Genomic DNA, 23,422 nt, shown 5'->3' on the forward strand with positions numbered 1-23,422 from the left:
GTCGTGTTGATAAAGACACGTTCTTAGCTTTACGTTCCTTAATCTGGACCCAGTTTTCTGTCATCAGTTAAGTTTTGTAATGTTTTGTAGCGGCTCTTATCGCGGTCAGCAAATCAAGCTGCATTTTGAGTTTAAGCCCAGTTTATGTGAGTGTGCATGGCTGCACACAGCAGCTTTCATTACAGGATGAAGCTTGTCATGTTCTTCTTTGTCTTATGGTGGCTAGAAATTATTTTTTGAAGTCGCACAAATAATTTGTGTGGAGCTTATTTGATGCAGAACACCTGATTGTTCTGTAAATAGTAAATCATTAAAAGAAAAGCTGCATTTTTATGCAAATAGCTGCAAATGGATTTGCTATTTGCAAAACTCGTGCACAGGTTTTTAAAATGTACAATTTATATTTTTTATTTTAAGTTCTGAAAATGATTCGTTAAACATGTTTGTGGTTGTTACAGTAAAAAAATTAAAACTTTTTCTACTGAGAGTTTGTTTTCTTTATCTGATTTTAGATCAATTGTGTTAATACAGTATGTCAAAATGAAAAAAATAACAGTAAATTCAGACATGTGAGGTTGTGCTGAAAAGAATGATACCAAACAAGGCAAAGTAAATCGTTTTTAAAGGTGAAATGTGGAGGAAACATCAAAAGCAGTCAAAAACAGCTGATTGTACCCTGGACCTCAGCAGGTAGCACACTGTTTTCTAAGTAACGCAATAGTTACTTTACCTAATATTTAGTTACTTTTAAAATATTGTAACTCAGTTACTTTATTAAAGAATTAACTAGTAAGTATAACTGATAGGTTTGTAGCTTGAACCTATTCGCTGGAACGTTGAAGACAATATAATTACACAGCAAAGCAAGACACGAAGTAGGCAAAGCTCTTCATGTTCCTCGTGCACGGGAGAGAACCGGACAGACGCCGTTCCTTCGCTTGACCCCAGTTGCTCTCGTCCGCTCCCCCGTAACACTGCTCTTTTATTGAGGTTACATGAATATGCATAGGTTCATTAACATACGACGTATACATACAAACAAAGAGCACCTTTGACCCCATAAAGACTTCCCTAAACCTGCTGGTCTGGAAGTCCAGCAGTTCATCTAAACCAAAGGCACTTAGCCTAAAACAGATAGAGCCACGTTTATCCTGCCATAAAACAATAAGACAAGGTACGACCTCTCCCATACTCCCAGGATGTAGGTGTGCACACAAAGTTTGCAGACTATTAAGGATCAAACCTCTACCAATCTACAACTAATTATAAAACTCTGAGCATATATAAGTAGATATTTCTAAGCATAAATGACGATCAACAACACAAAACCTGACAATAACTAATTACTTTTTGAAATTAACCAACACTGCTGATGTTGACCTCTCCCAGTTTGAGTTCCGACTCAACTGTCCAATCAAAGCTCTTTGTTTCTCTCTTCACTTTCTTCCAGTAAAATTTAATCACGGCTCATGTTGGATGACTTTGATCACATCACTGTAAACTTGTCCAGTCATTTTCACTCCAGGCTACATTTATATTGTGCCATATTGTAAGGTGAATACAGTATTACAACAACAGAAAGAAAACTTGAAGACTAATCCAGTGTTGGCTGTGGTTGGGAGGCCTGTGCTGTCTGAGCCTGATGCTGGATACTGGTTAACTTGTACGTGTCTGAAACACATGATCAGGACGCGACTGGCACAGGTGTTTGTCTAGGACAGCTTTTATTGTGGCGGTGCCTCCTGTCAGAGTGCTACAGCTTCCTGTTGAGAGTCTCCTGAGAGGAGGGTGAGGTCGGAGGCAGTGAGGAGCTCTGTAACGGGACTGTGAGGATGAAAATGAGGCTACTGTCTGTGATCCTGCTGCACGGTAAGAAGAATTTCCAACCTCTGATCCAGCACACACTCTGAAGGAGCTGCTTTTTCAGTGTGTGTGTCTCCTTTACACACAGAGATGCTGGCAGGGTGTCAGTATGTTCAGTATGTGTTCAGCTTCTGTCTGCTTGCTGTGCAAACACATGCAAAAGTAACACACAAACAATAACTATAATACAGAAAGGGGCCATTAGATTAATAAATAAAGTAGGGTACAGGGACCATACAAATGTACTCTTTGTCAAAATGCAAGCTATTAAATTCCAAGACTTGGTGAAGCTTAAAACAGCGCAAATAATGTATAAGGTAAGAAATAAATTGCTTCTAAAAGAAATCTGTAAATGGTTCATAGAAAGAGAAGGTGGGTATAACTTAAGAGGGAAATGGAATTTAAATACAAAGTGCTAGAACAACTTTAAAAATCTAACAGAAGAAATAAAAGAAATGAAAACATAAACCAGTTGAAAATAAAATATAAAAAACGTATTTCAAATAATTATAAGAATGAAGGAAACAGGGTTAATGCAGGACGGTGATGTTGCTGTAAATGGTGTTGTAGTTCTTTTCTGTTTTGTTTGTTTGTTTTCATAACTTGTGAATCTGCAGATTTACACATTCTGTCTTTTTCATATGAAAAACTTACTTTTGGTTCATATGTTGTTTGTTTAATTTAAGACTAAAAGAAAATTAAATGGATGAGAGGTCAAACATGAGGGGATAGGGACAAATAAAGATATACTTCTGGTTGTTTTGTAACGATTGTGAGGCACATGTGTGAAAGGAAATGAACTGAGCTGGATCACAGTGTGTGTGCATTAACTTCAGTATTGTTTGGAAAAACTTCTTCCTGAGAGAAGGTTTTCATAAACCCTGTTTCTGTGCTCACAAGTCTTTATGCATCCGAGCTGTGTGCCTTTATTTCTATTTATTTCTATTTTTGACTTACTGTTTAGAGGCTTCATTGACCAGCACCTCCATCTGACGGTGCTGGAGATTGATTTGGTGCATTTTATATTAAAAAAAAATTGTTTTGTTTTGTTTTTCAAAGGGGAAAGTCTGCACGTTCATGTGGACACAAGCCTGTTCATGATACGAGTCAGGGTGATGCGGGGGTGGGATTGACAGTTTCTAATGAAAAGGACACAGAAAGAGAAAGAGAAGGATGAGACCGTTACACTAGTCTGTACTTGTCAAAACTGGCATCTTACACCATGAAACTGTTCTTACACTGTTGTTTTATAACCTGTTCAAAACACTGACATGAGTCCACTATCAGATAAGATCATTAGTAACCTTCACTGTTTCTGTGCTGTGATGAAACCTGACTGAAACTCTTCCAATAAACCATTCCTCTGCAGATGATCTGTTAGCTGTTTGACAACTACTCTTTCAAGGATGTTTGATATGAAAGGAAGGTTGGAGATTGGCCTATAATTAGCTAAGACTGCTGGGTCTAGAGATGCTTTTTGAGTAAAGGTTTAACTACAGCCAGCTTGAAGGCCTGTGGTACATAGCTGATCATTAGAGATAGGTTGATCATATTTAAGATCGAAGAATTAATTAATGGCAGGACTTCTCTTGGCAGTCTTTACAGATTATTTTTTTCAAGAGTAATTAGTTACTTTATTACTAGGGATGGGTACCGGTATTCGGTACCATTATTGCACCGGTTCTGACATAAAGGGTAGTAACCAGACCGAAAGGCAGCGTACATTTCGTTTTTTGTTTTTTTTGGTAGTGATGTGCGGATCGATCCTGAAATATCGATTCCTCCGATACCAATCATTTATGTTCTAGAATCGATTCTCACATTAAAATATCAATATTTTAGTAATTTTGAGTAAATTTGTAGTTTATCATTAACAGGAACACAGTGGAAAGAAACTATAACATTGGATTGTCTACATTTGAAGGAACTACTTCCTCTTCCGCCTTTCATAGTCATGTGCGAAATACGGCTGTATAAACATGTTGCAGCCCCTTGGCGCGCGCACTCACAACAATGGCTGAGTGTAATTGGACTTATGTGCGGACTTATTTTACCTCCACAAACAGCTGACACGTGGTTTGCAATCCATGTGGCAAAAAAGTGAGGTATTGCTGCAACATCACTAACCTTGTCAAACACCTCAGAGTAAATCATATCACAGAATATGACGAGCGTATGTTGAGGCGAACTGAAGAGGAGGACAGGGACAGGTGCTGCTAGGGCGAGACAGACGTCTCTCACGGAGTCCTTTAGTGCTGCAGGCAGGCAACGTGTTCAAATAACACAACTTCAGTTTTTTTATTTCTATATGATGAACTCTGCATTATTAAGTGATAAGAACAAGTAATCTGATGTCCTGTAATCATTATGACGCTATAATTTGAGATACAATAAATAAAATACGTTTTTGTACAAAGTATCGTATCGGATCAGTATCGTCGATACCACCCTGAATATTACTTGGAAAGGAAATCTTAACCCTACCATAGAACCAAGTCTGCCAGAGCTTATATTATATTTTTACCTGCTGTGGAGCCATTTTTGGGAGCATTTGAAGTTGCTATACATCAATACAACCATTACAGCCTAAATTTTAATAATATGTCTGCATTAAGTGCATAGTAATTACATAAATTGCAAAAAAGTGCAATAAACTACAAAAAAATTGAAAATCGTTTTTGCTTTTTTTAACATATATTTGTAGTTAGAGAAATTTAAGAGGCTTATCCCTCAAAACTGTAAATACAAAAAAGTTGCACAAAATAGTTTCCCACCACAGGAAATTTATTTTGAGTGTCTTCATGGTTTTATTTTTGAAATACACCAATTTCTATACACTGCAGGAAAAACGAAAATAAATATTATAGTGCAAATTTGCAAAAAAAAAAACAGCATGTGCATCAAAATAAACTATTTCCAGCAGTGCAATATGAGTCCTAAGCATCCCAGAAACAACACAGAAAGTCATAAAGTCAAACATAACTTTTAAAAACACCAGTATAGGCTCATGAGGCCTTGATGGTAAAAAACTACATTTCCGCGAAAATGACGTCACTTCCGGTTTCGGGCAGGTAATGGCGGACATGCGATAGTTCGTGCTGATGGACTAGGAAGTGTTACAAACAGCTGATCGGATCGGCAAAGCGTGTTTCTGGAATATTATGTTTTTTTTCCTTCAAGTGCTTTTTATGCAGTTTTTGCAAAGCTATATGTGGAAGGAAACTGTGACCAAGGACAAGCTGATGGCATAAGATGTAAGTACAACTCCTTTCATATGCAAAAAAAATTATTGTGCTAGCTCACGTGGTTGCAGTGCTACCGGGATTTAAAAATAGTTACGCAAAACGGAGCGTGCCCGCTCTGACCGGTTTTAAAGGGTTAAATAATCAGGCCCCATCTTATCTTAATGACCTTGTAGTACCATATCACTCTATTAGAGCACTTCACTCTCGCTCTGCAGGCCTACTTGTTGTTCCTAGAGTATTTAAAAGTAGAATGGGAGGCAGAGCCTTCAGTTTTCAGGCCCATCTTCTGTGGAACCAGCTTCCAGTTTGGATTCAGGAGACAGACACTATCTCTACTTTTAAGTTTAGGCTTCAAACTTTCCTTTTTGCTAAAGCATATAGTTAGGGCTGGACCAGGTGACCCTGAATCCTCCCTTAGTTATGCTGCAATAGACGTAGGCTGCCGGAGGATTCCCATGATGCATTGAGTTTTTCCTTTCCAGCCACCTGTCTCACTCACTATGTATTAATAGACCTCTCTGCATTGAATCATATCTGTTATTAACCTCTGTCTCTCTTCCACAGCATGTCTTTATCCTGTCTTCCTTCTCTCACCCCAACCGGTCGCAGCAGATGGCCCCGCCCCTCCCTGAGCCTGGTTCTGCCGGAGGTTTCTTCCTGTTAAAAGGGAGTTTTTCCTTCCCACTGTCGCCAAAGTGCTTGCTCATAGGGGGTTATATGATTGTTGGGTTTTTCTCTGTATCTATGAAGCGCCTTGAGACGACTTATGTTGTGATGTGGTGCTATATAAATAAAATTGAATTGAATTGGATGTTATTCCATCCAAATTCTCATTATAATCAGCTTGAATCTGTTATATATAATCTTTGATTTTGACTTTGCGTGCACAACCAATCAGAAAAATGAGAACAGCCAAAGTGATAATGTAAGGTTTGGCATCTAGGGCAACCCTAAGATCACTAGAAGATCAGCAGATGTAGTGGTGGGCAGATCAATCCAAGTATCGTTAACATTGATTTATATGGATCAGTACAAGTGTAATGAGATCGGTGCTTCAGTTTCTGTTTCTCTCCTGTATGCACTGATGAGGTTTCATCAGAGGCGGCCTGGCTGCTGCTTCTTTCAAGTGTCACAGCCAGGGCCGGTTCCCTTTTCTCCCGTCTTGTACTTTGATGTTTTCCTGTCACATGACCCAACAGCGCTAGGCAAACAAGCAAGCAGGTTCAGCTAGCCAGGCCCGCTCAGCACTGCATCAATGACAGAGAATATCCTGGTAGATAGCTGTGGGAATAGTAATAATATTGTTATCTTCAGACTTAATTTTCACAGTGCAACTGGCTCATTCTTATTTATCCAACTGAAAAAGTATTTTTGCTAAGACCCTTATCTAATACATTTACCTTAGTGACGCTCATGAACACCACAGTCACTGCAGATGGATAGAAAGATACTTTATTGATCCCACAAATGAAATATTTGTGTTACAGCAGCATCAGTCTACAAATAACAGAGCTAAAATAATAATAAAAAACGAATGTAAAAATGAAATTAATTAAAAGCAGTAAAGTTCAGACTGACACAGGAAGAATTTTATGTTCTTCATGGCAGCAGGGTTGAATCTGTCTGAGGGATGAGGAAGCTCTGCTGCCTCAGCAGTGAGGACTGTGATGGTTGTGCATGATAGAGAGCAGTTTGTTCAGTGACCTCCGACCCTCACTGGCTCAAGACATTCTAAATAATTCACCACAGTGCTGCAAGCTAACCTGTTTATCCTGCACAAAAAAACTACCCAGGATTTTCATGTATTAATGGAAGAACATGAAATAAGTATACCTTACTTTGTTTTGCAAGACATTTCACAATATGAAAGTACATCACATACAGATAAGGCTGCCACAAACGATTATTTTGATAGTCCACTAGTCACTAATCGGAAGATTAGTTAGACTAATCATATCATGCATCCATTGGACGTACAACGTGCACCAGCACGCATCTGCTCTAATATAACTATCATTAGCTTAGAGCTTTAAGTGATTAAGATATGTGCTATCTAAAAATAAAGACAAGATGACAGTTTTAGATTTAGATTAGATTTAGATTTAAGTATTTATTGTCATTGTCAGAAAACAATGAAATTGCGTTTGGAGCTTCCGTACAACCCGGAGCTTCCGTACAACCCAAGATGGCGGCGCGCACAGACGCAGCGGCCCGGAGCTCCTACATTTTTGCACTTTTGGTGGTACTGGGTATTATTTCACACAGTCTGGGGTTACTTCAATACAACAGAGACGATCTACTACAACTAAGCCGTGGAGATCTTCAACTAACATCCGAGTATCTCATCCCCCCCGGAGTTCGTTAAGCAACCCCCGGGGCTACCCGCAACAGCAAGCCGCAGGAGGAGACGTTGCGAGCAGAGGCAGAAGAGGGGCAGGCGGGGAGGCTTGTGGGCACGGCTAAAGACTAGTCCGTTTAAACCACCACTCCCAACCATATTCCTCTCCAATGCCCGTTCAATCCGTTACAAACTGGATGAAATACGACTGCAGATCGCCACTAGACGGACTTTTAATAACTGTTCGTGCATGACAGTTTATTGACTTTAAATTAAATTTGCAGATTGTTTCGGTGAAGTTTAATAAAGTCGGCCGTCTGCTCCTTGCTATCTAAATGTCATGGTCCGCGGCCCGGCCGTGGCTGTTAACTCCACACCTGCACCCCATCCCAGGCGATCATCAGGTGGACTATTTGATCCAGCCCAGCCTGCTGCTCCACGCCAGTCCGTAGTCGTCTCACAGCGGTAACGTACACCTACGGGAAAGCGATTGTGAAAACTCATCTGTCCGAACTAGCGCTAATTCCTGTGCACTCAGATAACAACTCGCCGTGTTTTTTTGAGCCACCTGCCTGTCCACCTGCCCGTCTGGAATTTGGATCGCCTTCAGTACTCGCCACCTCGACTTTCCTTGAGCTGCCCCGCGGACACTCACCCCTCCCTCTGGCTCCCACAGCCCCGCTGTCACCGTAAGACTCATACTCTTCCCCCACGTATGCTGCTATTTCCCCGCGCCCCAATAATTCTTTTCCTTTTTCTGTTGCAGCCTCCCACAGTCCTGTTTTCGGCGTTCCTGCGTGACTCAACTCCCGGTCCCTTGGTTTCTCTAGTTTCACGTGTGTTTTCCTTCTACCCTCCCGGGACACCTTCAGTTAAAATAAAGTTTATTTTCTCATACTCCTGTGTGTGTTGGCTCTGCTTCTGGGTCCAGCTTGTGCGCAGAACTTCGGTTCATGACAATAAAATATAACAGGACATTCTCGAGCATGGCAGCACGGTGGCACGGTGGTTAGCACTGGTGCCACACAGCAAGAAGGTCCTGAGTTCAATTCCAACATCATTCTTTCTGTGTGGAGTTTGCATGTTCTCCCCGTGTTTGCGTGGGTTCCCTTCGGGTACTCCGGCTTCCTCCCACCATCCAAAGACATGCAGCTTGTGGGAATAGGCTAATTGGATAATCCAAATTGTCACTAGGTGTGAATGTGAGTGTGAATGGTTGTCTGTCCCTGTGTGTTGGCCCTGCGACAGACTGGCGACCTGTCCAGGGTGTACCCCGCCTCTCGCCCTATGACAGCTGGGATAGGCTCCAGCGACCCTGAAAAGGATAAGCGGAAGCGAATGGATGGATGGATTCTCAAGCATCTCACACTTCTGATAATCAGCTGTCTGCTTGACGTTTATTCAGCTGTGTTAAAACTACAACTTTAATCTCAGCCAAACCGATTTACTCAGGAACAAATAAAATACTGAAAAAAATGTTTTAAGTTATCTAAGTGACTTATGCATCATGTTTAACCTGAGTAGGGAAAGACGGCGGTGGGTTTGAAAATGATTTGCCGGGAGTCTGGTGCTCTCACGGCTCTAGTGAGCCTAGCCCCCGGCTAGCTATCGAGCTAGTGTTTAACAGACGTCTCCGAAAACATCGGAGCGCTTTTGAAAATATGTGGTGTCTTCCCTGGTGAACATCAAGTTCACCAAGGAAGACACAAAGGACAACTGTTTGCCTTTCCTGGACTGCGCTGTGCACATTGAAGAGAACAGCAACCTCAACATTGAAGTTTACCGGAAGCCCACACACACGGACCAGTACCTCCTCTTTGACTCCCATCACCCTCTGGAACACAAACTTGGAGTAATTAGGACCCTACACCACCGGGCAGAACATGTTCCCTCTAAGCCTGAAGGAAAAAAGAAGGAACACACACATGTAAAGGAAGCTCTCAAAACGTGCGGCTATCCTAAATGGGCGTTCTTAAAGTCAGCAAAGAGGCACAGAAAAGAAGACCAGACACCAGCTAGGGAGGATAAGAAGGACAGACGCAACAACATCGTCATCCCCTGTGTAGCCGGTGTATCAGAAAAACTCAGGAGAGTTTTCTCCAAGCATGACATCCCGGTGCATTTCAGACCCAGCAACACGCTCAGACAAAAACTGGTTCACCCGAAAGACAAAACGCCAAAACACAGACTTAACAATGTGGTGTATGCTGTACAGTGCAGCGAGGAATGCCCAGACCGCTACATTGGAGAGACCAAACAGCCACTTCACAAGCGCATGGCACAACATAGAAGAGCCACCTCCACAGGACAAGACTCAGCCTTCCATCTGCATCTTAAGGATAAAGGACACTCTTTCGAGGATGCCAATGTTCACATTTTGGACAGAGAGGACAGATGGTTTGAAAGAGGAGTGAAAGAAGCATCTATGTCCACTGTGAGCGACCGTCTTTGAACAGAGGCGGGGGTTTACGACACCAACTCTCTGCCATCTATAATCCAGTTTTGAGATCCCTTCCCAGACACCTTAACGCCCACTCACATCCTGGGCCATCTGATCTCAGGAATTCACATGATAAGGTGGGGCCAGGTTTCACAATGAACGCACCCGAAACTCTGGCTGATTGGGACCCACACCCAGTTTCACACCTTGGCTCAGGCGATTAGAGGATCATCAGGGGGTCCTTTTGTCCCTCTGTGGGGGGAAACTCCCACTAGGTTTATATCTGGGACTCTCCACCATTTGACCTTAGAACTGAAGAAGCTTCTCGGATGAGAGGTGAAACGTCTTCAAGTAACTTAAAGAAGTCCAGACGCTTTTCTTTGCAAGCTCCTTTGACTACGATGACCTGGATGACTGAGAACCTTCACAGATATGTGCTGTCTTGATAAACTGAGCAGATATTTGAGGTTTACACAGCTACATTCTCGCCTGTTAAACATTTATTTTGTGACCCAGAAAGAATAATAAAAGTAGTAGAACTAACTAGCTGCCGCCATTGTTGGCAACTGGGACACAGCTTCTTCTTCTCCGGGGTTTAATGGCAGCTGGCATCCTTGTACATGCAGTGCTGCCATCTTCTGTTTCTATCTGTTATTACACTCTTAAATCCTGCTACTTATTCCTGCATCTTTTGTGATCTTACAAAGCTTCAAACGACGTGTCGACTATTAAATTAGTCGACGATTTTGATAGTCGACGTAATCGTGACTAGTCAGCTAATCGTAGAAGCCATACATACAGATGATTCAAGTCCTGACTTCTTTATACTTCCAGTTCATGACATCACACTAAGCAGTCCTTCTCTTTAAATCTAAGCTCTCTTCTTCCTCTCCTGTCCTTCTTTCTTATCTTTCTCCATCTCTGAGTGACATTAGCTCTCTTTCTTTCCTCTCTTTGAAATACAGCAGCTGGACCGTTAACTGTAACACACTGTGAGACAAACTGCACACAAATAGTTTGTGTGTTTGCTGATGTTTGTTGTGCTCATAGAAACGCTGCATTTGAAATGACCTGACATATAATAAACCGTTACTCCCTTTATGCTCACTCCTCTTCAGCAGGGCTAGCTAGATGCTGAAGTAGCGCTAACACAACTTACCTTACAAGGTCCCTTTACTACGGTTCAAGCCGTGCACCTGTTTTATATATGCGCTGAATAGTTTTCTATACCAGATCGCTACAAAAGGTGCAGCCTTACCTAATGTCCACCTACTGTTACTCGTGTATATTAAGATTTAAACATCTATTTTGTATTGGTATGGCGAGTAGCCTTCAGTAATAGTAATATATCTCACAGCAATAGTACATTCATGCAGTTATAAAACGCATGATAATATATAAAGTAATCCAAAGTATTCAGAATACATTACTCACATTGAGTAACGTAATGGAATACGTTACAAAATAAATTTTTGGGGCATGTATTTTTCTAATCTGTAGTGGAATACATTTTAAGAGTAACCTTCCCAACACTGGATTTAAGTATACTTTACTTTGTTTGACAGCATGAAAGATCGTCACAGACAGGTCCAATATGTGATTAAAATCATGGCTTGTTTACATTTCCAGTTCATGACATCACACTAAGCGATCCTTCTCTTTAAATCTAAGCTCTCTACGGCCTCTCATGTGCTTCTTTCTTATCTTCTTATCTTTCTCCATCTCTGAGTGATGTTAGCTCTCTTTCTTTCCTCTCTTTGAAATACAGCAGCTGGACCGTTAACTGTAACACACTGTGAGACAAACTGCACACAAACCGTTTGTGTGTTTGCTGATGTTTGTTGTGCTCATAGAAACGCTGCATTTGAAATGACCTGACTTATAATAAACCGTTACTCCCTTTATGCTCGCTCCTCTTCAGCAGGGCTAGCTAGATGCTGAAGTACTGTGACTTATTGCCCCGCCCACTTTTACCACTTAAGCACAGTAACAAAGTATCTGTACTTTGGTAATGCCCACCTCTGTTGATAAATCATGCAGGGTTTATGCAATTTTTTTTTTTTTACACACCCTATAAGAGAATGAAGCTCGTACACCAGGAGTGTCAAACTCCAGGTCTCGAGAGCCTGCAGGTTTTATATCTCACCCTGGGTAAACACACCTGAATCAGATGATTAGTTCATTACCAGGCCTCTGCAGAACTTCAAGACATCTTGAGGAAGTTACTTAGCCATTTAAATCAGCTGTATTAGATCAAGGACATGTCTAAAACCTGCAGGACACCGGCCCTCGAGGCCTGAGTTGGCCAACCCCGTAGTACATCCTCACACTTTCTCTGACCTTCAGTGACCTCTGTCCTCCTGTTGCAGGTGTGTGTGTGCTGCATCTCTCTGCACTGACTGTTTCTGCAGGTGAGTCGATGGAAGTGAAAACCATCAGTGAGACTCCAACAAGAAGACAAATCCATTTACTCTGTCTGTGTATCTGTCTGCCCTTCAGTCTCGCTGAGTGTAGCGCCAAATTCAACAACGTTCTTCACTGGTAGTGGTCTATCCGTTCTGACTTGTGATGATGATAATGGAAAAACAGTTGATGGATGGACAGTGAAGAGGACCAGAGGAGGACGCACTGAGATGTGTGGAGCAGCTGCAGGATTTGTTCTTAAAAATTCTCAGTGTCATCTCATGTTGGACAAAGCCTCTGATGGAGCTTACTTCTGTGAAAGCTCATCAGGACAGCGTAGTGATGAAGTCAACATCATTGTTTCAGGTACAGATGTTCCAGCTGTGTCTGTATGACTCTGTGTGTTGGTGAAAGTCTGTCTCTGTATCACTCTGTTTGTGTCTCTGTTGATAAGCAGGTTCCCTGATGCTGGACATCCCTTCATCTCCTGTGTGGACAGGAAGTAATGTGACTCTGCTCTGTCAATCCAGAGAGGGTAAACAGGGGAACTCAGATTTTTATAAAAGTGTTGAAAGGATTGGATTTGATCCTGAAGGAAAGTGGATTCTCATTAATGTTCAGAAGTCTGATGAAGGTCTCTACTCGTGCTCAGCTGGTGTTGATAAGAAGTCTCCTGAATTCAGACTTACAGTCAGAGGTCAGTGCAATGATCTTTCTTATTCAACCTGTTTTCCTGGACTTTAGTAGAAATGTCATAGAGATCAATGAAAGGTGGTAGGTTATATCTTACTTTATCGATACATGTTCTCTTAATGTATTCAGGTCACATAAACAGAGCAGCCAGAGAAAATTATCCCATCATTACAAAGGTTGGAATATTAAAGAAGGAACAAAGAAGTCCATCTTCACTGTGGTGGCACAAAACCTCTATTTGACTTTAAAACTCTGCTGGATTCACTAAAGAGACTCAGTGTCAGGTTGTGACTGACAGATGTGAACATTAGTTTCTTTTCAGGCCCATGTTTCTCTTTCAAGAGGAGAATATTTAATATAAATATAAATGTGAGTCACTAAGGTTTAACCACAGAGAAAAGCACATCTCATTGCTGCTGTGAAAGATGCAGGGAGTCTGTTTGGAATGAGACCATCTCCTCTGCTGATCGGGCCCACCACAGTTGACACACCTGTCCATTGGTATTGTAGGCAGGCTTGCAGTCATGTGTGTGAGGACAGTACAGGAGAGGACTCAGGATAGGCAGAATCCCTCGATCCAATCGTCTGCAGTTGATCCTGATCTAACTCGTTTATTCTTTAATGCTGATTTCTGTCTGCGGTCTTGAGATGAATATGAGAGAAGAAGATGGGTACGCCCAGACCGTCACTGCACTCCTCTCCATCCTGTGCCTGATAAAGTCCATAAATAAAGACTTTCATGACAGATAGTCTCAGTGTATCCTCAGTGTAACCTGAAGATCCTTTCTTTAGTCTTTCAAGAATTCAGACAGCTCTGTCTATCAGTGAGGAAGCTTCCAGAGACTACTGGAACTGATGAGCTGACCAGATAATAAACTGACTGAACCATCTTTGTCATTGTTCCTGCAGATCCTCCCGCAGATCCTCCTCCTAATGTAAAAGCTCCTTCTTCTACCCCAATCACTCACTCTTCCAGAACATCAAGCCCCCAAAGTACCAGTAAAAAAGACCCTGAAAATACAAATAAAAAAAAACCTCGTGGTAACAATAAACCAAAAAAGCAAGATGAGGAGGATGGGTGGTACTGGTCCCCATCCTCTGGCCCTCCTCTCACAGCCTCCATCATGTCAGGTCTGGTTTCTGTGGTTCTCCTGGTTCTGGTTTGAGTTCTGCTCCTTTGGAGGAAGCTAAAAGGTAAGACGTGTGTCAGCTGAGTCACAGAGCACATACATGTGTGTGTTAGGGAAGGTCAAAGGTCACCAGCTTCGAGCTGAAATCACTGATGTTTGTCTCTGAACAGGAAAGTGAGGACGCACTCTGCCTTATGGAGGACCTTCATCCTACTGTCTCTGATTGGCTGCTGTTCTGTGACATCATTGGCCCCTCCTGAAGCTCCAGTATAAAAGCAGGGGGTGTGTCAGCTTTGCTGTTGTATCTTTACTGTGGGCCTGTGATTTTACATGTTTGGTCTTATTATGCAGCACTTTGTGGGGTTTTTTTTAAAAATGCTTTTAAGTAAAATATTTTGGGATGTTTAAAGGTTTTCCTGCAGCTCTGCAATGACTTGTATTGTCAGACATGACAGCTGTGACTGTGTGTGTATTACACAGGTTTTGCGCTGTAATAATAAACTATTAAAGTTTCTCACCACAAACACATTAATGTCCGAGTCTTTGTTCAAGACTGCTGGAGAACAGCTGGTCTCCAAGCACAGCACCATGACAGGGTTGCAGTCAGTAGAAAAAACAGAAGATGTTCCTGCTCATCAGTGGGATGATATGTGATCAAGACTGTTAAACGGATGTTAATCCAGCCGCCGACCACGCCCACACTGCCTCAGCTCCCCAAATGTTTTAAAGTTAATGTTACAAAGGTTCCTGTTTCTTCCTGCCCCCTTTTCCCCTTACTCTCCCTCACCTCACCAGACTTGCATTGTTTCCATTTCTCTCCTTTGAAAGGCTCTAGTTTGCCCTCAATTGCACTCATCTGGCACACATCATATAAGGACTGCACACACTTACAGATCACTTTTTTTGCTTCCACATGAGGCAGCAGCTAAGAGTTTAGCCATGTGTGTCTCCCTTTAAGTTACGCTACATTACCTTCTTGATGCGTTGAAGTTGGGCACTGAGGAGGACTGAATAAAATAAAAAAACAAAAGACACATTGTAAATATGATACTTCACTAAAATCATTTTCTTTAACTTTGACTGATCTTTTCATTTTAAAATGTCCTAAGTTAAGTCGTTTAAACTAGAATTCAGGGACATTGCAGCTGCCATTCCATCTTTGTACCAGTAGGTGTCAGTGTTAAACCACAGTTTGCTCTTTTGTTGGCAGTGTCCAGGTGTGACAGTGGGATACGCGATGACTCTGTTTGATAACAGAAAATATGTGAGATGTGTTTGGGAAAAGTTGGTGCACAGCTGTAATAATGTCAAGTAACGAAAGACTGCATAAGTATGAGGAGGAGGAGATAATGGTGACAAGCCACGCCTCCCCGTCTAACCGTTCCTCTCCTGTTTACAGGACACATGTATAACTGTCCACAGGTGCTGTGATAACTCTGTACCACAATAACAATAATGTTATATTGGTGTCATGACGATCTGAGAAAACTTAAATCACGACTTTAATTTACTGCAGTGCTTCTGTTATATCTCCAGCTTCTTTACTTTGATATTTAATCAGATCTCTAACTGATATTTTTTTTCTTTTTTACAGGCATTTTGTATTCTTTGAACATCCACCACTTGTTTTTATGTTTTCTACTAAATGTTTGATCTTTGGATTTGTATCACACAAAGTTACAATGTTGTTAGATGCTTTATTATTAAGATATTTGGGTGATATAAGGACTCACAGTCCAGATCCATGGTGTGGATGAGTATTTCTTTTGTGTCTTTACTGGATCCAGCTGTTGTGTGTATGCAACATAGGAATCTGTCTCCTTACGCCGTTCATCTCTGTTCCACTGAAGTTAATAACCAGATCACATCTGTCTGCATGAACCTGGAAATCCACCATCCTAATGGTCCCGTGTCTTCTGTCCACTGAACATCAAACAGGACTGAGAGCATCTCTGCTGTGCACACTGTTCACCATCATCATGGATCCATTGCTGAAACTCATGAACAGTGATTGGTTGGATTCTGTGTAGATCAGGACATAACTGTAGTATGATCAGTGTTGCCTGTAATATACGTGACCTAAAGCCCCATCCTTCTTTTATTGAAATAATGTGAAATCTTACAGCATCACACTTCCATCTACAGATGATCAAGCTTGGTTTAAACTTTCTTTTTTATAAAGAGGTTCACACGCGGTAAAATCTTGGGTGCCAGGAGGGGGGCAGCGTTCACCATCAATGAGATATCTTCCAATCACTCAGTTGTAAGGGCAGCTTTTATTGTGGAAGGTAGTGATGGTAAATTTGATTCTTTTTCCTGAATCGAGTTTGAACGAGTCAATCACCAAAGTGAATCGGGTTTTTTGAGTCACTGAGGCTACGTCCACACGTACACGGGCCAAAGCAACAGGTGGCGATATACTCCTAACAGTGTAGAAATGTTGGCCAATCAGAAGTCCTGAAATTCTCCCGGAGTCACCATTCTCCTGAATTTCTCCAGATTTTCCACCCGGACAACAAAATTGAAAAACCATATCGCAGAATTCATAGCGCGGCCCAGCCAATTCCAGTTTCCAGATACTTAGTTTTAATATTACTCTTATTTCTCTTTCTGGGTCGCAAAATTTTTTTTTACCATGTTTTCAGGTGAGAATGTAGCTGTGTAAACTTCAAATATCTGAGCCGACCGACACATCGTCTTCAAACCCCCGCGGTCTTTCGCTACTTGGGTTAAACATGATATATAAGTCACTTTGATAACTTAAAAATGTTATTGTTTGGCTTTTTCAGTGTTTTATTTGTTCGTGAGTAAATCGGTTTGGCTGAGATTAAAGTTATTAGATTAGATTAAATTAAACTTTATTAATCCCTCAGGAGGGTTACTCCGGGGTTTTCACACAGCTCAATAAACGTCAAACAGGAAATGATTAAACAGAAGAGTGAGACGGTTGAGAGTTTACATCAGTGCCCGGTTATATTTTAGAGAGCAAGGAGCAGACGGCAGAGTTTCACTCCACTGACGGAGCTCGTGACGTACTACCCGGCTTTCTTTAGACCACGAAGGCCGGGTCCTCAGGTGGAAGCAGCCTCTGAATTTGGACACCCCCGCTGTTTCCGTGTCGGCCATTGAAAACGGTGACATTTAACGTATTTTATCCGATAAATAAACACTGTAAAATATATTTACCCCCCAACAGCCCTTTTGAATGTCTCCCTAGTATGGCACCAACACCTCACTCTTGGAGCACTTTTTCCCACATGTATCCCAAACCACGTCTGTGGAGGTAAAATACACTGACTCACATGACAATTTTCCGCACATGACTCCGATTACGCTCAGCCATTGTTGTGAGTGCGCACGCCAAAGCGCTGCGAGACATTTATACAGCCGTATTTCACACATGACTATGAAAGGCGAAAGAGGAAGTAGTTCCTTTGAATGTAGACAATCCGAATGTTATAGTTTCTTTCCACTGTGTTCCTGTTAATGATAAACTACAAATTTACTCTAAATTACTAAAATATCGATATTTTAATGTGAGAATCGATTCTAGAACATAAATGATTGGTATCGGAGGAATCAATATTTCAGGATCGATCTGCACATCACTACCTCGGTGGGAAAGAGTAAACAAAGCTGGGGCATAGAAGCAGAACTGAGTCGTATGTGTGGAGGGACAGTAACTGTGTGTGTATGTAAGCATTTAAACACTGCATAGAGTAGAATTAACAGTAGCAGTATTGTAGAAATTCATTTCACCGAAACAATAACGTAACAATAACAATAACGTAACAATAACAGTGTGACGTCAAAAAATGCGCACACCTTTGACGCTGCGTTTTCTTCGTTTTCCTCATGCAAAAACGAGTTGCGAGTTTTCGAAAATATCCACCCTGTCATGGTCCTGAGTCTGAGGACTCAGTGTTTTCTGTTTCCTTATGCTTTTGTTCATTCCGAGTGTGTATCCTGTTGTGATTTTGCCATTTGTTAGGCTTCTGTTCTTTGCCTGCCTGCTCCCACTTCTCTGTCTGTCCACGGTGTTATTGTGTCTGCTCATGAGTCTGCCTGTCAAGTTCAGTGTCCTGTCTGGTTCTCTGTGTCTGTTAGTTTCCTGTTTTATTCTGAAAGTTCATGTCTCATGTCAGTGTTCAGTTTTACCTCTCCCCTATCTCGTTAGCCTAATTGTTCCCAGCTGTGTCTCCCTCCTGTGGCCCACTCCCTGATTACTCCCCGTGTATTTAAGCCCTGTGTTTTCCTGTGCTCTCTGTCGCGTCCTCTGTTAGGTGGAGGGGAGGATCCAAGTGCAGGACTCGAACACAGAATTGTGAATCAAAACCACAGCTTTATTGCTGACATGAGAAATGAACGTGAAGTGCCATGAAAACAGAAACCAATAACACACAGGCATAAACTGAGGGTGAACAGACATTAACGACACGACACTGACATAAAGACACACTGGGCTTAAATACACTGAGGGAGTCATCAAGGAATTAGAGACAGAAGGGGGACACAGCTGGGAGGAATAAGACCTAACGAGACAGGGAGAGCGAAGCCGGAACACTGACATCAGACAGGAACAAGAACCTTCAAAGTAAAACAGGAAACAAAACACACTTTACTAAGACACAGACTAGACAGAGACAGACCTGACACTGACCAAAGTCTACTAAATGATAATCATAATCACAACAGTATCAGATCATAAATCATAATATAGAAAAACATCAAGATAACTAAAACACCAAAAGAAAATCCATGATGCAAAAGTACCAAAACATAATGAACTCAAAATACTGGGTCCAACGGACCCAGAACCGTGACATTAACTCCATGTCTGTCTGCATCATTCTGTGTAACCCGGTGTTCAGTCTGCGTCTCTCCGCCATCTTTCATTGTGTATTTTGTTCCTCCCCCCGTGCGTGTTTGGCTTAAGTTGAGTTCTTTAGTTTTCCCCAGTTTAGTTTGGTTTTCTCCCCGCTCTGCTCTTCCTGTTTTTGTCACCTTATCACCTCTGTAAATAAACATTCACTTGCACCCCAGTCAGTGCCTGCATCTTGGATCCTTTTCTCAATTCACCACACGACTGCTGTGCAGCCGTGACACACCCTGGCAGGCGTTTTTAGAAGTCTCCGTTTTCAGTGACCGAAAACACAGTTTATGTGTGGACGAAAGGTGCAAACGCATAGAGAAATCTGCGTTTTCAAAAATACCCAGGTACGTGTGGACGTAGCCTAAGTCAGTTGACCAGAGAGTGCAAAAAATGTACTTTTTTCACTCAAACTTAATTTGTTTCTCTTTTTTTATGTATATCCTACTACTAAGATGAGTGATTGAAAAAGAAAAACAACTATTTTTATTGAGCAAAAAAATTTCTAAAAGGAACATTTATTTTATTTCTTTTTATTTGTATTTTATTAGTATTTTCCTCAAATGTGTCAAATATATATTTTCTCATCTAAATGTCCACTGAGCTGTGAGCCAGGGGGCAGTAAAGCGCCTTAACATTGGTTGCCAACCAAGAAAAAGAAGAAGAAGCTGTGAGCCAGGAGGGAGGGGATTGGTGAGTCCTGAGTGATTCGTTCGTGCTATGATTAGTAGCTCAAATGTGCTGTTAGCATGCTAGCTGAGCGATGCTACTGTGAACTGAGGAGCTATTGTCTTGATGTGAACTTCTACTCAAGGTTTTTTCTTCCAGTTCAGAGCAGAAATGTTTTTGTTAAGAAACTGTTTTTTTTTTCCCCACAATTTTAATTATAAGCTAGATATATTTCTACTAATGAAATTAGGTTGCTAATAGAAATAGGGATGAGTCAATGAGTCAGTTGGGCTTGTGAATAGTGATTCACGAGTTAGTAAAGTGATTCTCGAGTATTAAACGATTCGTTCATGATTCGCGCATCACTAGTGGAAGGGCCTCCTGTCAGAGAGGTGCAACTTCCTGTTGAGTTTCCTGGGAGGAGGGTGAGGTCAGCAGCAGTGAGGAGCTCTAAAACGGGAATGTGAGGATGAAGATGGGACTGCTGTCTGTGATCCTCCTGCACAGGAAGAAGAGCTTCCTGTCTGTGATCATCACACACTGAGCACGCAGATCTAAGGCTTTAAGTGGGATTGTTGCTTTGGGTTTCTAACCGAGATCAGAGTGTGTGTGTGCATAGACTTCAACATACTATACTTTTCCAGCCTCTAAAGTCTGTTAGAGTGCTACAAACTGTCCACTATAAAAAAAAGGGCTGTGGTGAAGCAAACCATAAACCTCCTAACACACGTCCCCCAAACCCTGCTACAGGCAAGCAGCGATCAGTGATCAGCATATTGACTGTCTTGATCAATGCTGCAATAAGTGTTATATGTAAACCTGAAAATGTTCGATTGTTGTATTTTTAAAGCTTGTAGTGTATTTGAATTTTATTTTTCAGTTATCAGACTGCTTTAGGTCAAAGTTGTAGGTAGACAAAGGTTCAAAATGGAAAAATAAGCACACATTTAACACAATTACCTTCAGTTATTATGAAAGTGTAATCTTTCAGAGTTTACTTCTTTTCCGATTACACCATTTGTGGATATTTCTGGCAATATGGGGCAGCTGGTCATATTTGCTCAGTCCAGCACACAACTAAAACTTGCAGGATACCGGCCGGAGTTCAACACCTGTGGTGTAGATGGACCATTACTCAAAAAAGCACATTTTGAAAAGCTTTCAATATATAAAGGAAAAATATCCCAGCATGTTTCAAAACTTTGGATCATAAAACTTAAAAAACAATGCTGTGGTCACCAAGTCTGACGAAAAGCAAACAGACGATGCAGCTCGTTCTGTTTGACCAGTGGTTCCCAAACTTTCTTTGCTGGACCCCCCTTTGTTTTACAAGAAAAATGTTTGTGCCCCCCCCACGCACGAACACATCCTCCAACCACACACACCCATATTTTGCTCAATTGCGGTTTATTTCACACCTCAAACATTTAGTAAACAATTAAGCAAATACAAGTAAATTGCAATAAATTACAGGTAGTAAGAAAATAAACTACTAACTCTTTTATGCTACGTCCGCACCTACACGGGTATTTTTGAAAACGCTGCTGTTTCGTCCACACGTAAACGGCGTTTCAAATCACCGAAAACGGAGATTTTTTAAAACGGAGATTTTTTAAAACTCCTTTTTTGCGTTTACGTGTGGACGAGGAATACAGAGTTCATCACGCAACATCAAAGATATGAGTCCTTTTTTTCACGTCACGCTGTGCGCCACGTTATTGTTTACGTGAGATGAATTGCTGAATGGCAGATAAACAGTATTTTGTCTCTATCGTCAGAAGTGTTGGGACTACCGCGTTATTAAGTAACGTGTTACAGTAACTACGTTATTATTGTGGTAACGAGCACGGTAACTAGTTATTATGCCAAAATCAGGAACGCGTTACTCGTTACTGGGATTTAGATAGGCTCGTTACTCGTTACTTCGTGTGGTGGCTATCGCGGAGCTTCCACAGATTCAGTAACATTAGCAAGTGGTGGAGGCCAGCAGGTGGATGAAGGAAAAGGGAGGCAGAAGGAAAAGAGACCCGAAGCGGCCGCCCAGTGAACTGAACTTCAGGTAAGAAGTTATGACCTGCAGTCCATCTGGGTCAGATATAAACCAAGTTTAGGTGGAGTTTATTTTCGTTATGCTGACTTTTTCGTACTGCGTGCTAGCTAGCATGACGGAGTTTCTATACAGCTGGGTGGGTGCTATGTTACTGATGTTGAACTTTATTTTGTTCATAAGGTTAGTTAGTAGAGTTGCCAACCGTCCCGTAAAAAACGGAATCGTCTCGTATTCAGAGAAAATATTACGCGTTTCTTATTGAGGTGAAAAGGAACAGTTTGTCCCGAACTTCAGCTACAATGAAAAAGACACAAAGCTGGAGTTATTCTGTCTTTCCTGCACAGCTGCCTCTTCTTCTCTCATTCTCTCACCCTCCCTCTCCTGTTTCTACTTCAATCATGAAACTGATCAATGATCAGCTGATCTGCTTTTCTCTCTTGTTTGTTTATCGCCCACTTTGCGCCAGAAAGAGGAAACCAGCAGATGTCGCGCTAAACAACAGCAGCACGTTTAAGTTTGATCAGCTGTTGTTAGAATTTATTTAATATTAATTTCTAGTATCAGCTGATGTTTGCTGGAGCCACAGCTGTAAAGCTGCTGGTCATGATGTCGGTTTGGATATGTGGTGAGAGGGAAACATGAAGTTGAAACCAGGAGACGTCCTTACTGAATCATCAGAGCTGAACAGGTGATAGAGAAACAGGTTTACCTTTTAGGTGACATGAATGAGTTGAAGGGAAGTTATGAACTGTTTCTGAGAGACAAATAACACCAGGATCCTTTTTTAGGTAGCTGACAGCTGGTAACTATGCAGGGGCGGGTCTAGCAAAGTGTTGCCAGGGGGCCAGGTAGGGCTCTATTCAAATTCCCCAGGACGGTTTTTTTGTCCCAGTCCAGCTCTGTATGCAGCTCATCTGCAGTCTGGTGTTACCAACATCTTCCTATTCAGAATATGTTTGAAAACATGTTCAGCTATGCTTCATCTCCTGCTTTGCATTTGTGTAGGCACCCGTGCTAGCAGTGTCCAAGCGTTTGTTTATTGGTTTTGTTTTTTCCCCCCTTTGGGAAGGTCTGGTCTAGCACAACCCCTTACTGGAATGAGACAATTCTACAACAACAGGAAAAGCAAGACGCAAGTCACCAGAGCTCTTTTTGTTACTTGTGCACGAGGGAGAGAACTCTGTGTGTCCTCCAGTGTCTCTGTCTGTCAGTCCAAACCTTCAGCAGGTCTTCAGAGGATCTTCTTCAGTGTATCTGAGTTGTGTTGATGATGGACAGACAGCTGATGGATGGACAGTGAAGAGGAGCAGAGGAGGACTCACTGAGGACTGTGGAGCAGCTGCAGGCTTTGGGAGGGTTCATGGTTCCTCCTGTGTTCTGGATCGCTCCATCTCCTCTGGGGGAAGTTACTTCTGTGAGAACTCATCTGGACAGCAGAGCGATGAAGTGTCCATCAGTGTTTCAGGTACAGACAGTCAGCTGTTCCAGCTGTGTCTCCGTTATCATTAACTCTGTCTCTGCATCAATGTTTCTGTGTCTGTTCCTCAGATAAAGGGCTGGTCCAGGAGACCCCTGCAGTGAGGAGAGGCGATGATGTGTTTCTGCCTTGCAGACGGGTGCATGGGGACATCATCACAGCTCATTTCTTCATTAATGGAAGTCATGCCGATGAACAACCTCGTCCTTAATTCTTCTTCATTCTGTCTTTTTTTTTTCAGACA

At 41.8% G+C, this 23,422-nt stretch overlaps 1 protein-coding gene across 1 annotated transcript; it reads left to right on the plus strand.

Moving 5' to 3' along the window:
- Positions 1-1,832: 1,832 nt before the first annotated feature.
- On the plus strand, positions 1,833-14,631 carry LOC113009978 (uncharacterized). Its single transcript, XM_026148712.1, has 6 exons — positions 1,833-1,869; positions 12,256-12,297; positions 12,386-12,655; positions 12,747-12,986; positions 13,892-14,176; positions 14,283-14,631. The coding sequence occupies exons 1-5, from the start codon at positions 1,833-1,835 to the stop codon at positions 14,146-14,148; spliced, it is 846 nt and encodes a 281-aa protein (XP_026004497.1). The 3' UTR covers positions 14,149-14,176; positions 14,283-14,631.
- Positions 14,632-23,422: the final 8,791 nt, after the last annotated feature.

This window comes from Astatotilapia calliptera, chromosome 3, assembly GCF_900246225.1.
Source record: "Astatotilapia calliptera chromosome 3, fAstCal1.2, whole genome shotgun sequence".
NCBI lineage: Eukaryota > Metazoa > Chordata > Actinopteri > Cichliformes > Cichlidae > Astatotilapia > Astatotilapia calliptera.

Excerpts from the sequence above, each read along its gene's own strand:
- LOC113009978 (XM_026148712.1), top strand. The coding sequence starts at position 1,833 with ATGAAAATGAGGCTACTGTCTGTGATCCTGCTGCACG. Across the intron at positions 1,870-12,255 it reads GTCTGTGATCCTGCTGCACG|GTGTGTGTGTGCTGCATCTC; the intron begins GTAAGAAGAATT and ends CTCCTGTTGCAG. Across the intron at positions 12,987-13,891 it reads ATTCAGACTTACAGTCAGAG|ATCCTCCCGCAGATCCTCCT; the intron begins GTCAGTGCAATG and ends TTGTTCCTGCAG.